Source organism: Gymnodraco acuticeps, unplaced genomic scaffold (genome assembly GCF_902827175.1).
Source record: "Gymnodraco acuticeps unplaced genomic scaffold, fGymAcu1.1, whole genome shotgun sequence".
Taxonomy (NCBI): domain Eukaryota; kingdom Metazoa; phylum Chordata; class Actinopteri; order Perciformes; family Bathydraconidae; genus Gymnodraco; species Gymnodraco acuticeps.
Window position 1 is genome coordinate 2,391,000 of NW_022992206.1, and position 17,638 is coordinate 2,408,637.

Genomic DNA, 17,638 nt, shown 5'->3' on the forward strand with positions numbered 1-17,638 from the left:
AAATGCAATGTAATGTAATGTAATGAGCTAAGTTAATGTCAATCACCAAAGACTAGCTAACTGCCCCATGGCCCCAAATGAACAGAAGGGAAGGACTTAGATAAAAAGTCGCAATTACAAATCGTACTTCTAATTCAGCATCATGGACAGCGCCATGGATTTATCTCTACACAGCTCAGCTAGACTGCTGATATTTCAGAGCTATGATCAATGAGTCAGGCTGACCAGACTTAGATACTCAACCAAACATCCCCCTGCCCCCCCCTGATATCAGAGGATGGAGAGGGCAGGTTAACAAGGGGCATACTTTTTTTTTCAATTTGCTAACAAGACACTTTTTTTTACTCTGCTATGTACATTCCCTAAGATATTGAAGTGACTGTTATTTTGTATATATTGATTGTTGTGTTTTATCTTAATGTGTGCATATGTGTAAATGTGTCTGTTGATTGTATATATATATATATAGGATATACATATTTGTATACATATTTGTATTTTTGTATTCAGGATTGTTGGAAACGTTATTTCGATCTCTGTCTGTACAAACTGAAAGATTGACATTAAAGTTGACTTTGACTTGACTTTGAAGGGGGGGGCATCCCTCCTCAAACTGCCCTCTGGCTGCAGATGATAAATTATGCCAGTGACACTTTTTATATAAATGGTTGTTTGCTAGAAAAGAGAAGCCAGAGTTGATCTTCCCACTGTTTCAAATCAAGGGTGCATTGTTTAAAAAAAATACTTCCTTAATTGTTGAGTGGTACATCTGCCTACAATATCATTGTGAACTTCATAACTCTGAAACAACAGAATGCATAGCAACAGAAACTAAGGGGAGTAGCTAAGTGAACAGTCTATCTCTTGATTTAGGTTTTGGATGGATGTTTAATTGCAGATTCATCCATTTTTTTGTTTCAACAGTCGAGCAGACATTTTGCCTTATATAGACCACTACGAGCTCCAGACAGGATACATTAGCAACGATGACCTTTCAAAACTCACTCAAGCATTGAGTCCCTGGCGAGCCAAGTCATTTCACTCCTGTCCTCTAGTTAATCCCTGATGGTCTGTCATTTTCTTGACATGCATTTAGCAGATTTTTATTTTTATGAAGTACTATTTGGTCACTTTAACTTTACTTTTAGACATGTCCTACTTTTTTTATTCTCGAGTACCCTTCTGGGTGTCACGGCAGACAGGGAAATTAACAAATGTTATCCATCATCTGCTGTCACCAACATAAAATGTATCTGCCCGCCCTGCAAAGTTTGCACTGATCTCAGAAATCTCATCTTGGTTTGCTACCAATCTCAATTAACTTGATGGATGATTTAATATCTCAAATTTGGGACTGAGTGGTTTTCAGCCCTTCCTTTTTCTCCCCCTTATGATTGCCAATAATCCCGAATACTTCTCCAGATGACCTTGTGTCCGAGTCAGCACCTGGTTGTCGGACTGGCACTGGAGGCAGCATTGCTCTACTGTAGATTTGCAGAGTCTTTTTTCCCACTGACCCAGAGCTTGTGGCCTGTTTTAATGTCCCACTTTCAGGCAGTGCAGGTGACCTAAAACTGCTCTGAGTATACACATTTGTCTTGCTCTATGAATCCTGGAGTGCCTGTACCTCCAAAATCCAATGCATCCACTGGGCCTCTGGCTCTTAAGCGTGTCAGCAGAAACACGTCAGATTATGCCGCCTCGCCATCTTTCTGTTCATATGAGTTCAGCAGCAGACAGTTACATAGACAATTTCCTTCTAAATCAGTGTGAATGCTAGTGAAACTTGAATAATTGCTAAACCACCATGATTACGTCTGAGCCCGAGGAATGCATTTGGCGTAGAAGCTAATTTTCACTTTTTAAGAAAAAAGTCTGCTGATATACCCGTGACGCTGACTGCAAAGGACACTTTAAGTCTGTTTCTTCCCAAAGCTACAGTCAAACTTTGATTTGGCCTTTAGTCGACCTCAGGCTTGAGGGGAAATTGGTTTTGACAGGAAGGAGGTTATGCGCTGCCCTCAGAGCGTGTATCATTAACATGCTTAATTAAACTAACGCAGAATAGTTTTGTCAATTACAATTTCATCAGTTCACACACAGTGGTACAGGAGAAGACTATTTTCAGTGTGTGGTTTATCACTTGTAGTCCCTGGGGGGTGTACACTGCGAAGGAGACGGAGGTGATTCTTACTTTCAGACCAACACTGAGGGATGGAGACGGAACAACAGAGGATGAGATGCTGCTGTGTGAAAGAGGCGGAGGAGAGAGGTGGAGAAGGAGGGCAAAAAATGGATGGTAGGTGAAAAATGATGGAAGTGAAAAGAGATGAGAAGAAGAGAGGGGGGAATAATGACACATTAAAATGAAAAAAGGGGGTTGGAGAAATTGAGATGAGCTATGAGCACAAAATGAAAGGGATGAAGGGAGAAAAGCATCCTTAGCATTTAAATGAGTCACGACAGAGGGCAAACCACCCTTCCCATCGCAGCATTTGGATTCAAGACCTGGAAGTAATGAGGAAGGCCAAACAACAGATGACTCTCCATCTAGAATATTAAACCTCATTTTATCTTGGTGACAAGCCTGCATTCATTATCTGCACTAGAAATACACACTATGTGTGAATATACGGGCTGGGAGATGAGCGTCTGTGTTCATACAGTGACTTTTATAATGGTTGTGTGTATATTTCATAGTTAATGGTATAGAATGTGTCAGGGCTGTTCCACATGGAGGCACATTCCTCATATAGTAATGACTCTCTGAATGTTCGCAGGCTCGTTAATGTTGTGTCAAAATGTTGTGTGACAGAAAAATAACGGGGTAAGCGTTCGGCATTTGCAGACATGTTCCGCTGTGATTGAGCAGCTAATGACAAGTGCTCCGTCAGAGATATCCCATCATGCATTCATGTGAATAAAACATGGGCTCGTGCGGTATCTTATGGAGCTTTACAGCATGCGTGATTTCTCCCCACTTCAAGTCCTGTGGATTTCACTAAAGGTGGGGGATCGCGGCGCACATGTATGTACACACACACACACACACACACACACACACACACACACACACACACACACACACACACACACACACACACACACACACACACACGCACACTTACTCCTACGGTGTGTTGCTGGGTACCCCTGGGGGGCTGGGTGGTTATGTGTTATGTAAGGAGCTCAGGAGGAGAGAGGTGGGGGTTTCTCACTCACCGTTCACGCTCAGGCTTATCGCCCCGGGGCTCTGCAATGAGCTCACTGTGACTGATAAGAAAGAAGTGTGTGTGTGCTTTGGTGTGTGAGAAAGATAGTAATGGTAAGAGAGAGGAAAAACAGAATTCATGTTACAGCCGTTACATATTTCCCCCAGTTTATGACATGGGAGGAAATGCCAGTGTGTGTGCAAGCAGGAGACGCTTAGATAGTGTGTGTGTTGTTGTGTGTTGGCATGATTTCCTGTCAAAATGAACCAGCTTTGATCTTGGAGGGGTTTTTTTCTACATAATTTATCGTGCTATTTTTAGTAGAAAACTGTGGGCCATATTTTTTCCCATAACAACAGAATATCTCCTCCTGTTTTAGAAAATAGACACATTGACTAATTAAACTATAAGAATATTCAAATTGACTTAGGCATTTTGTCGTTTTTAATATCTATATTTACAATCTAATATTCCAAATATTTTTTCCAAACATCCCTTTTCAAATTAGCATCAAAATCAATACAAAAATAAATACTGCTTCTCTCATCACGCTGTTTGAGAGCCCTCTCTTCACTGTCACACAGAAACATGATTGGGAAGCATATTGCCTGTGTGTCTGTGCAGGCAACTTTGCTATGGTTGGGATTTGAGGGGGTTGTTCTATAAATACCCTCTGTGCTAGAGGAGAAACTAGGCTGCACAAACACACACACATGCCAACATACAGTCCTGCCACTTCGCACTGCAAAGCAACAGCACACAAACACACTGACAGCGGACACACTTTGAATTAAACTGCCATGTACGATGACATAAGAAAGGTTTTATGTTGCACTTTACATTGAAAAGCTACAATCAGATTGAACAGAGAGCTTTGACACATGATCTCCTATCCACCTCCGCTCTCCTGAATAAATAAAAAGCTGGGCATATGATACGTTCCCTGACAATCAATGGCATGAAACAAGTCAAACACGATCACTTTGTAGCAGCCACTCAGATCAATGTCGGCAGTGCTGTCGATCCTGTGGGACAGTGTGTTTTGTCATTTGAGTCTCAAGGCCACGACTAGGTGTCAGTCCAACACCAAAGTCACTCTGACACATGACAGCCACTGACATTAATGGGAACATCACAGTGTGTCATCTTCCATTTTGTTCTTTTCACAGATCCAATGCAGAGCGCCTTTCAACTTACATGGAGCAGCCGTTTCTTTATATCTGCAAAGCTAAATTGTGTTTTAACTTTGCTTCTGTTTTAATGCTGTTTTAGTCCCAGCACATCTATGTCTTCATGCTTGTAGGCATATTCATATACAGTAGGTCTCTCTTTGTGATGCACTTTGGTGCCTCTTCGCTTTTAAAAGTGTTATGTAAATTAAATAACTTGCGTCTTAGAAGGGACTTTGTTAGTTTTGAGCCTTCATACAGTAGCTACTGCAGTTACAACAATGTTTTACTACACCAATAGACAGTTTGATCAAATAAGATACAACTAAAAACATCTTTCCTTGAAATGCTGCCTTCATGTTGGTGTGCAGCAAGATCTATATCACCACCTCAGCCGGATAAAGCAATACAACTCTTAAACTCTTTTTCATGAGTGTGTTGTGCGTGAAAAACAGGAAGACTGTTGTTTTGGTAAATTCTACTTAGAGCTGATTAGTTGTACAGACAGTGGTGTCGCACTGAGAAGGATCAGCCTCTGAGAGTCTGGGCTACTTAAAATGGTTTCTAAATTGCATGTGTGTGTGTTTGTGAGTTTTTTGAAATGTTAATATAAAGGATATGTCTGATGATACTCAATATTTTCAAATCAAATCAAAAGACTCAATCCGGCAATGCATTGATCCTACTAACATGTTTTATTTGTAGTATTGCCCTTTTCTTTCATAACCATGAATATGGCCACTGAAGTTTATTTCAAGACTACTATTTCAATACACCATCTGCTTTTTTAAATACTCACTAGCAGCTACATGTATTCCATAACAAATGCACCATTTACTTCTGTTGAGTAGCGTTTGTTGAAAACTACAATGGCCAGATGTTTTCAGAAATTGCACAGACATTAAAGTACATCATTGGGAACAATTTTCCAGGATTAACGTCTTCAGTGGGGTTTGGACTAAAGGATAAATATAAATGTTAACCAAGACTGTACAGTGGGACCAAAGTTGTCTATACCTACTGAGGAAATAACGTAATTTAGAATCTGCAATTAGAGACGGTAATAGAGTATTTATGATTCTTCGCAGTATTCTGTAACGGCCCGTCCACACAGCGGCGTTGGAAGAAGCTTCCAACAATATTCTCGCGCGCAAAACAAGCTACTCACGAGTGGAAAATGTGCTTTTACACGCGCATGAAATGACCCCCGCGCGCAGATTAAACCCCCGCGAGCGGCTATGCGCTCGCGAGAGAGACAGCCCTCTTGCTCGCTCGCGGGAGTGTCAGCCTCACTTGCTCGCGGAGTCTGTCTACGCGCGCGTGAAAAGTTTCTGACACTTTGGGGCGGAGCCACTGGACTTTGATTGACAGCTGCAAGGAAGCCCGGAGTTGCCAGGTTTGATAAATGCCTGAACTACCAAGAGCCGAGGAGTGACAGCTGCAAGATCAGTTGGACGAGACTGAATGGTGAAGTTGTCCATAAAAAACTATTATATTCGTAAAGTGTACAGCTAATATATATATATATATATATATAAATATATATATATAAATTAATTTGATATAAAAAAAAAAACACATTAATTCTAGGAGTGCAATACTTTTACAAACACTATAGTAATAATATGCATTCATTATGGCAACATCATACTATTACTATAGGAGTGTTCTTGTGTTCAAAAAACAACTACAGAAACACTATATATTATACTATAGTTATACTATTTGAAATAATATAGGAATACTACAAAGATCTAGATACATAGTATTACTATTGAAATATTATAGGGCTACTATAACTAATAAAATGGCACTACAGAAAAAACTATAGTAATACAATAGCTGGTGAAAAATACAAACTTACTAAAGGACACTATACAACTCTTATAGTATACTATAGTAATACTATAATTCATTTATAGTTCATTTCGTAAGGGAGGTGCATACAGCAGACAGCAGTTTTCGACAGATACAGCCCTCTCAAAAATATATTGTTTTATATAAAATTCATTAAGATATATATATATTAGCTGTTCACTTTACGAATATAATAGTTTTTTATGGACAACTTTACCATTCAATCTCGTCCAACTGATCTTGCAGCTGTCACTCCTCGGCTCTTGGTAGTTCAGGCATTTATCAAACCTGGCAACTGCGGGCTTCTTTGCAGCTGTCAATCAAAGTCCAGTGGCTCCGCCCCAAAGTGTCAGAAACTTTTCACGCGCGCGTAGACAGACTCCGCGAGCAAGTGAGGCTGACACTCCCGCGAGTGAGCAAGAGGGCTGTCTCTCTCGCGAGCGAGCGCATAGCCGCTCGCGGGGGTTTAATCTGCGCGCGGGGGTCATTTCATGCGCGTGTAAAAGCACATTTTCCACTCGTGAGTAGCTTGTTTTGCACGCTAGAATATTGACCCAAATCTGACTCCATAGTGACGTCACTTTTCGCCGAACTGCATTGTGGGAAGCAGAGCGGAGCTTTCCTGGCGTTTCAGGCTGCAAAAGTTGAGCAATGTTCAATTTTTGAAGCTTCTGAAGCTTTCGGTGGAAGCGTCAGCCAATCAAATCATATGCCAGTACAAGCTCTAGCCAATCAAACCGCTGCTTGTGTGTCAGGGGCGGGAGATTCATGTAATTGGTTGTTGGTCGAGCTTCAGACACGCCCAGCTCCAAGCTTTTTTTGAAGCTGTAGTGTGGACGGGCCGTAAGGGTGTTAACTCTCAGATAGGAAGAGGCTTGACAAACTAATAAGGACTGCAAGCTTGGCACTGTGGTGTTTATTGTCTCCAAAGAGAAGACGGGAAAGTGTTAGTTTTTTGGCCAAGATATTGATCATTAAGCAGTAGAACATGAAATATCAAGTTGTCTTGTTAAATACCATTTTCATCAATAAAATGACAAAATGCTACGGTGTCTGTGGGCGAATCCAGTGAGTTAATTATTTGACAAATCTTGCAAAAGCCAGGAAATAAAGGGTAAAGTAAACTTCTCATGATAGACACATTGAAGCTGTCTAGTCTGTATCACAGCTCCTTAGATTTGTTCTGTTCCCAATTAAGTGAACATCTGGTATCTTTTACTACTATAGAGCACATTACTGTACAGCTGTATCTGCTGCCATGTATCTTATAATATGCCGCCCGTCAGTTTAAGGTCACTCCTTAAGGAGGCCTTGCTGCAACATGAGGCTTAAATGAAGGTAGGAAACACACTCACGGTGGAACAGCAAATGAAGACGATGACGAAGCACCCGACCACGCCTCCGATTCCCACCAACCAGGTCATCCTGAGGAAGAGGATGACTCCGAAGATGTTCTGGATGCACGGCATGTACACGCCCATCAGAGTGCCGAGCTGGGGGGCCTGGAGGAAGACGAGGGGGGGGGAGATATTATAGTTAAAAATCCAAACAAGGTCATTTATAAACTTTATTTGCAAAATTATTCAAACGTGGTAATTTCACAGGCATGACTTGTCGGTTTAACTGTACTGTAACACAGTCAATTACATAATGTCATTGTTCTTTCTTCCAGTAACACTTTATTTCTAATGTACAATTTCGAATCTCAGAATACAGATGTCAAATGTCTAGATTTAGAACCTCCTGCTTCTTTTCCACAAGCCTGATGTACCAGCTGTGCAGGACTTGCTGAATGACTCCTGCTTCACTTTGGAAGTCTGTGCGAATCGATGAAAGTCATCACACCAGCCGTGCATGCTGGGAATCACAGTTTGCAAATTTGCTATAGCTTCTGTGTGTTTTTTTCTCCGAGGGGTCACGTGCAAAGTAAACACACCACAGATGGTCACGCTGCCTTTGAGGCAAAACAGACATTTACTTGTAGGACTTCATAGATTATTAATTTCAAAAGGACTCATTTGTAATTGTAATACGCTGCTCTAGGTTGAAATAGCTGCTGGTGTCACATTACTGTCTTTGTTTTTATATATAAACAAGTGTCTCCATGATGTCAATCTTAACAGATCATTTCTTCCTTTGTTCATCCTCCTTCACTTCCTTTTTTTTAACATTTATATTTTATTAAACATTTTCAAAAGACAAAGGACAAGGACATGGCTCACATCACAAATAGGACATGACATAACATGAAGGGTGGGGGGTAGGGGGATTACAGTGTCAGTTACATTTTATGTATGCATATGGTGTTGTATTTATACATGATTTGCTTCATAATATAGGTATACTTCATTGTTTAATAGGTAAATAAATAGATAAATAGTCAAATAAATAAATACATATATATATATATATGCACACATATGTACATATACACACATCTCTTCCTCTTATGATTCATTCACCTATTCATCCATTTCCCATTTAATTTAACTTCTTTCATTATTATTACCGTTTCTTCATAGCTTATTTCTCTTTATTTATATTTATTAATATTATTAATTAATATTATTATACTTTACACTTCCTTTTCTTAACTCTTCATTTGGCTGTTGCATGCATTGAAAACGTTAATATTTGCTAGTTATTTATATTTAAAGTTAAAAGGCTCTTAGTTTTTCCATTGACTTCAGCCTACATGTCGATTTTCAACTTACGGATTTACCACTTTGTAAATTCCTTCCTGATTTCCCCAACCCATAATTACTTTGAGTCCAGGAGAGAAAGAAAACTTAAAGATTGGGAGGCAGCCTAGGGACCGATCTCATTCAATGGATGGATGGGTTATTATTGTATTTCTTCACAGGCTGCTTTATTGCCATGGCTCTGTTCTGGTTGGGTTTGCTGCAGTGCTGTCCCTGGTGTGGATCAGTGGACAAAGACAGAGCTGCTCTGCACGTCCTCACACAGCTCCAGAATCTCTTTCAAGGCCGTTCCATTGAAGGCGATTACTGACACAGAGAGTGAAGACGTATTTGGTTGCACGTCACTTTGATTAATAGGAGTTTTTTTTCCTGAAGGTTTTTAGGATGATCATCGATGTGTGTGTGTGTGTGTGTTTGTATGCAGCTATTTGTTTGTGCATGATTGTTTCCCAAGTGTGTGTGTCTGCACAAACTTGATGGCTTGTATTACATTTGAAGGACACTTCAGCTGACCCTGTACATAATAGAGAAAATATTCATTTCCTGCTCAAGGACAGCTTGGCCAATAAAGGGTAATTATGCTCATATCAAGCCATGACCCATTTTTACCGAGTGATAGCGCAGACCTTGACTGTCAAATCATTACATCGAGGACAACATATGGAAACACCTTCTCTGATGCATCTCTTGAATGCAGACAAACAGGATGAATAGAAGTGTGATTAGCTCTGCTTTGTGTCAGCAGAGATGTTATTTCCCAAGAGAATTTGTCACAAAAAAGGTGTTTATTACTCAGATCGGAAGCAAAAAAAAAGCAAAGTGATAATAATTCATCTCACATAAACACGGATTACAAGCTCTATTAGATTACCAACACTTGAGAGCTTACTGTATCTCTGTTATTTACTAGAGTTGTTAGATGATTTAGTTATTTCTACCTAATACCAAGGTTTTTTTGGGCTAAGATCATATGTTGTTAATTAATACATTTTGCGAGTGTTGTGTATTTATTTGGATACAATAAAATCCTACAAACTTCTGAAAAAATTGGTTATATATAAAAGCCAATGCTATCCCTCGATGAATGAACCTTTCAACAAACATGTTATTGATGCAAAAGGTTGTGAAACCGGCCCTGCCAGTCCCATCACAACAGAGCCAGCAGCTAGGTAACAACAACAACAGCAACTAAAGATGAAAATGAACCAAATGTACAGTCTATTAGCGAGAAAGTTATAGCAGCTTTCTTTTTTACGGCTTTGTTTGTACCCAATTGGCATTTTATTCCTCCACAATGTAAGAGTTTTTGTAACTCAACCAAAAAGGTGAGGGTGACAACGCCTTGAGAGGACAATTTATTACCTCCCCCCAAAGAGGATTTGTTTGTTTATTGGTTTGTTTGTACGTTTGTTAGCAGTTAAACTACTGGCCTGATTTTCTATACAAATTGGAGGGTGTAGCATGAGCAAAGGAAGATAAGGTAAATCTTTTGAGCAGGTTCAAATCAAGAGAATATATACACATAATTGTTCCATTATAGAAAGAGCTGTGGCCAAGATCTCCCAGTGCCTTGGAATTTGACAAAATAATCCAAGCAAACTATGTAAACTAACAGTCATACTAATAATGTTTAAATGTCCACTCATCCCAAAAATCCCTCCGTACTAACTAGTGCACTAGATTTACTGTCTGCCATTTTATTGAACATTCCGAATGGCATGTGCACTTTATGTTTTACGAGGAAGGAAATGCAGCGTCTTGACACATGCCACTCAGCGGTGGATTGATACATTGGCTGACTCATATTAGCCTGTTGCAGACTTGTCGGTCAAACTGCAGTACAGAAATGGCAGAATATTGTTGAGGTCATTTTGAAACAATGCCACTATTACATCATTAAAAAGCAGCAGCAGAGATAAGTGACTCTCAGTCAAAATTATTTATCAAAACATCTGATTTGCTTTGATTCTGTTGCTATTGAAATATACATGTAATATAATCATGATATTCTTATCATATTTCTAAATATCCATCAATATTAACCTCCTGTATCATCTGTGCTGTAATCTTTCCATCTCTTCAGCTTCAAACTCCATTACGAAATAATGATATCCCTTTGTTTTATCTACACAGCTTGGTTGTTTTATTAAAATTGCAAGATGGACACTACAAGATGGAGGATTTGAATAAATGGAATCAAATAAAGCTCGGCACTGGGTAGAGATAGCAGATGCTGAATTTGTAAACCAGACTTTTGATCAAATCATCCTGACAAGTGGCTGACATCAAATTAATAATATTGTGCCTTATGATGCTACAGTATGTGATTTGTTTGGAGAGGCTTGCTTCCCAGCATTAGTAATGTAATGTTTGCAGCAGAGAGGACAGAGAGAGAGAGAGAGAGAGAGAGAGAGAGAGCGAGAGAGAGGAGAGAGAGAGAGAGAGAGAGAGAGAGAGAGAGAGAGAGAGAGAGAGAGAGAGAGAGGGGGGGGGAGCAAGTCCAAACAGGTCTTGCAAATATAATTATCTTCTAATTTCCTTCAGATAAACAACAGAGCAAGAGCTCACACTCCAAACTGTAATTAGCGAGCTATCGCGCAGGAAACCCTTGATCTGGTTGTGAGGGATGCAAATGGATTCAAAACATGCTGAATCTTATCATATCACACCACAGCGTGTGTCATATCATATCATGTATAATACTTCATCACATATTGTATCAATTTCATATCTGACTTGATGATATGAGTATACAACCTTACAGATGGTTTTTGTAGGAGAGATCCTCATATTATTTAAATACGTACAAGATGTAGAAATGCATTCAATATTTTAAGTAGCTAAAAATACGTAATAAGATTGAAGCATAATTATATAATTCCAAACTTTTATTTGCTCATTATGCAGGATATCCCATGGATTATACTCATGAATAAATTAATGAACACATCACTTTAGCGGAAAAAGGTGGGGCTGATTATAAATACTAAAGCTTTATCTATAATAATAATCAGATTAAATGTTCGTAATATTCTGTTTTAATAATCTGAATCTGAAAGTAACTAAACTCAGCAAATATTTGTAGTGAAGTAAAAAGTAGTTCAACGTAGTGCGGGAAAAGTATAAAGTAAGAAAAATGTAAATACCGGAACTACAGATCTTAAGTAAACGTATGTTCAAGTATTGGATATAGCATAACATGTGTGTAGACAACTCATCATATGTAATGTAAACCAGAAATAACAAATATATTACTTTAAATATAATCAAATGTTAGCATCTAAACAAGATCGGCACTGTTTAACAAACTACTGTAGACACATGTTTTTTTATTTCCACATTCTCAGACTATTGTTATAGGAGGAGGATTGGAAACTGCCGGTACTGTACTGTACAGTGCGGTGCTTGAAGCTGCCCTGTGGAGTTTTTATGTAATAAACAGAGTTTCCCTTTACATTCAGAATCACCTGTGTGCACAAGGTGACATATAAAGGGAACCCACACAGAGGAACATTCCTCCATAGCACTACTAATGGTCCAAAACTCCACGGGGAACAAGATGTTCAGCTGGATGTTAATGCTGAGGCAGTATACAGAAAACAGTAACGAAGACTGCATTTTCCTGTATATGATGAATGTTTTTTATGTTAACCGAAAGGTGAAGGTGTTATTTTAAAGATCCATCTTAGAATCCGTCCTGACCTTCTCAGTTATTCGTTGGTTTGGAAATGTAAATGTGCCAGTGTTGCCCACAGATTTGAAATATACTTGGGGGGGGTGGTGGTAGCGGATTGAGGTGACGTGCAACAACATTAACATTAACCTTTCTGTTGGTCGCTTGTTAGCAGACCCTTCACGCGATGGCAGAGCGAACAGGTACAGGCAGGGCCCATAATGATAGCCCTATAGTTTACATTTACTACCCACAAATAAACATATGGACATGGGTTACTATTTAAAAAAAATGGTAAATGTATTTAGGAACCTATCCATGTGATTTTAAGTGGGGGTGGACCTCAAATCCTCCCCGGTAAGATTTTTTTATTTTATTTTGGAGTTAAATTCATCAATCTGGTGCACTTTGAGGGGCAAATTAAGAAACTAGATCTATGGAAACACCTATATGAAACAGAACTGTATACATTTCAATAATCATTTAAATCATGGCCATAACCAATAACATACCATTTCCAATATGAAAAGACACTGAAACTTGTTTATTTATTTATTTTTGGTTCATTTATAGTTGTGAGTGTGTCTGGGCTCCTGAACCAGCCTCTCCTGTCTCCCTCCTCTCCTCCCTTCTCCTTTTTGAGGCAGCAGCAAAGACTAGTTTTAGCTCTCAACAAGTTTTAAAAGTGTATCTTACCTTTTTTCACCTAGTTAACTTTTTATTTATTTATTCATGCATATTTTACTAATCACTACCCTCTCAAATGGAAATATGTGTTTACATAAATGGTGACCAAACCGTTTGAGACCCACTGAGAACTTAGACTAAGTTAACTATCTAAACCCTCAGAGAGTCCTTCACCTCACCTGAGCTGAGGTTATCCCAAGCTTGAATGACACACAGAGACCAATCAAGGGCTTTGATTTATGATCTGTATGACAGTGGCCATGTCGGCAGGCCACATCATGTAAACAGCCAGTCACCCTGTGTGAGGCAGGCCACTTAACAGGCCAGGCCATCGGGAAACCCCCCGGTACTCCCGATAGCCAGTCCGGGACTGGGTACAGGAGGCGTAGAGCGAGGGATCATTGTCCACAAGTTAATCGATCGCAGATGGCGTCATGGTCACGGACGAATAAAAAAAAAAAAATGTATTAAAAACAATTATAAAAAAAACAAAAACCTAAATGGGTCGCGAAATCCCAAGTATAGTCTATGTGTGGGAAACCCTGTGTGCAAAAAAAGGTTCTGTTTTTGTGTGTTGGGGTCTCCTAAAGGAAACCAGAATGTTTTAACAGTCAAATTATTGCATATGAAAGCAAATCATTTCCAAAGGTTATTAACATGGGAGCATCTATTTGATGTCTATAATTGCCCAATTGTAGTTTTTGGGATTGTATTTGTTTTATGGTGCTTTACTCTGAACAATTAAGTTTTGAACTGTGTTGTTTAAAGTCTTACAATATAGGTATTTTAATGTTTAATTTAGCTTCATACAGCTTGTGTTTCTCCTCAGTCGAGCTGAAATGTAACCTTCTACCTTCCCTCTCCTTCTACTGAATCCTCGCAGCAGGGAACCTCTCAACCTTCAGCTTCATTGTGCTTTAATCAAAGATCCACATCACGGCCTCCACGGGATGCTGAGGGGAGCAGCGGAGAGCAAAACCTCGTTCGTCTCTGTCACCCCCCCCCTCTTATATGATAATGATTCACACAGTTTGTCTGTTGTCTAAGCTAATGCAAATCAGATTGTGACCCACTGTGACTTCAGTGTGTGGCTGATATGATTTTTCATCACCTGCTTGTCAAAAAACCTAATCAAATATTTTGTATATGAATACTTAACCCTAATGGGCGTCTACCTAAACTACATTTCTATTATTTAAGCAATGTATACATTTAGTGGCATGTGTGTCTATGCACTAACGGTGCTATGTGAAGAGGCGGGGAGGATTTAGGTCATATCCCTGGATGTATTTGAAAAAACTAATCTAATGTTGACTAGAAAATTAATTGTGAAAACTTCATTTTCATCTGCCTTGGAGTATTAATCTGCTCAGATCCCAATACCACATATTTCAAAAAGTTCATTTTCTGTTATTATGTTGGTTTAATAACAGCGTCCAGAATCATCTTGAGACATATGAAAATAGACAAGTTTCCGGATAGAATGGAATGGGTCAATACATTGGTTTGGACTGCATCTATGCTTACTAGGTTGAAAGGCAATGAAAATGTTGAAGATACTCCTTGGGAACTTTCTGGACACATAAAAGCCGATTGGGACTTTGTTTAATTTCAAAGTTAACCAAGAAGCATTAGTGCACTTTTTCTTTTCCATTGCATGTACTTTGTAATTTCAGTTTTATTGTTTTTAATGTATGTATTTCCTTTTCCTTTTTTTCCTCCATGCGATGTCTTGTAATGTCTATGCCAGGACTCTGGGAGGATTGGGTTTTGTCGATGCAATGTACTGCCAGTATTTCACTATTCTTTAAGAAAAGAAAAATAGTTAAGAGTGAGACAGATTTAAACCCATGTTAAGGGTAAATTAATATAATGATATTTGGCATGTTACTTGCCTTTCTGACAGTATTGTCAGTGTAACATTAATGTCAATAAGGTATAATGCATTATAGGAATTTATGTGTACTAAGAAAAAACTAATTACTTCCATCTAGGATTAAAATTAAGATTTTGAATTTTTTCCAGCTATTTCACCTCTAAATTATTTTTCTTGTCATGACTGTTCCCCCCTCCCACTGGCAAAACTGTAATTAAAAAAAGTCTGAGTTTCCATTGACAGGTTGTTCAGGCACTTGGTGTGCAATGTACATTAGCAGTGAAGTGTGCAGGTAGAGAGGTAACCCTGTCATCAGCACTTTGTTGTTAGGATCAAAACTGCTGCCGCTGCACAAAGTGGTCTGAGGTCAGTTTGTATGAACAGGTACGTTATTAAAGGAAAACCTGTGAGCATTAACAAGCAACAGCAGACATCACACCCGTCAGAGAATGAAGACTCTGTAAGTCTTTTCAAGGTGGTTTGATTCAAGAAAAAAAGAATCACAACTTTATTTGGCGTTTAAAGTCCAAAAGGTGAACCTATATTTTCACAGCCTCTCTTAAGAGGAAAAATCCTTTGCAATACTCACTTCAAATAGATCAAAAAAGAAAAGAAAGAGTTGCAGCCATGAACTTAGTGTTGATTGTTATCAAAAATAGATATGAAATAGGTATTGCTTTGAGGTTAGATAGGGATCCAAATACGATAACATCTTGGCAGATAACTGTGTCAGAAAAGCTTTAACAGCACTGTAAAAAAATGGTTTTCATGCATATCAGCAGGCTCAGAGGGAGGAGTGTTGAAAAGCATAAAGTGACTGTAAAATCATGATTACAGATTAAACTAATCTGCCCTAAAAGGTATGTAAATACTACTCTGTACAACAACATAAAGGTGTTTACGCCACTCAACACAAGTCGGAAATAACCCTCTCCAGACTGCTAAATGTCATGTTCCCCGCCTGCTCCCACACACAATAGAGAACCACAATCAAGCAGACCTTGTATGTTGGCCCGCTGTATGAGTGTCTGCGGCAGTTGAGTGATAAATTATAATCCTTGTTCAACAATAGGCGGGCTTTGAAAAACAGTGTGTCTGCTAGAAATCCAGGGTGTTACATAAGATGTACAGACGCAGCTGAGAGATACTGAGAGCTTTCACTGTGAACCTCAACATGATAAAAACACCTCTGTGGGTTTGGTAAACAGCCACCAAAACTGAACAATCTGGGGGAGAAAATGGATGCTTCTAATGACTTTTTAGTAAGAGATATCCTGAAACGGATGAAACGCTTGTGTATGCATTGAATGAATGAACCTGTAGGGGGGAAAGGCTGGACGTTTATTGAGAGTGCTGCTTTTCTATTTTCATTCAATTGGTGTCTCATTTCTTCATTTGTGGACGGGGGAATTGCAGTCCTGACCAGCGTCTGCTCTGAAATACACACACACACACACACACACACACACACACACACACACACACACACACACACACACACACACACACACACACACACACACACACACACACACACACACACACACACACACACACACACACACACACACACAGGACGAGTGTCTGTTTAATGGGCTGGGAGCCAGCAGAGTGATGATTTCCCCAGAGAGCGGGCCGTTGCGAGCGAAGGCAACACTGACTGCTGCAGAGCCACAGGTAGGCTGGCGTGGCACCACTGATGTAGGAAGGAACAGCTGCCCTCCCACCCCCTGGGAGGTGCAGTGAATGCACCACATGCATGGCTCAGGTGTGTTAGACGCACACTAGGACCTTTCAATACATCTGCCGTGGAACATACTTCAGCTCCACTGCCTGCTGCTGCCCTACCACTTCCCACTAGCCTCTCACCAGACTGGACCTTTCTCTCTCTCTCTCTCTCTCTCTCCACTCACCTGATCCTCTGAGCTCTGAAGCAATAACCCAAACATGATGTTGCTGCATTTTTCTTTTTTCTTCTTTTTTCTTTGACAGCTTCAAGAAGCCCCTCTAACCCACAGTTTTATCCTCTGGCCCCAATATATAAATAGGCATTGGACCAAAATATACAGCATCTTCTCCATTTTACTGAAATCTAACTATAGTCCTCTCCATCTCGAAAATGTTACTTGTTGTTATTACAATTTATTATGGAGGAGATTGTGATGAACGTCTGGCTTGACAAAGCATCTAATTGAAAGGGAAAGGATTGTGTAAAAGATACTAAAAGAGGACAGATTAAGCTCATTTTCACGTTTGTATTTTATGCTCTACTGTGACATGTTTACATGCTTTAATGTTAAACATGCTTCATATTTCTCATACTGCCTGTGCTGCAGCACCTCTTTTCACCCTCTGTCTGAAACCAGAGCCCAGTCTGCTCTGATTCGTTAGCTGGCTGGCTTTGTTGTGATTCCTCAACTGCTTATAGATGGAGAGGAGAAGAGACGAGAGGAGAGAAAGGG

At 39.5% G+C, this 17,638-nt stretch overlaps 1 protein-coding gene across 1 annotated transcript in view; it reads right to left on the reverse strand.

Annotated features, from left to right (window-relative positions):
- Nucleotides 1-17,638, reverse strand: part of slc12a5a (solute carrier family 12 member 5a) — a gene marked incomplete in the record, with an annotated part of 137,749 nt that overhangs the window by 36,376 nt on the left and 83,735 nt on the right. The window contains 1 exon segment of the mRNA XM_034205748.1: nt 7,594-7,740. Coding sequence (XP_034061639.1) covers nt 7,594-7,740 — 147 coding nt within the window.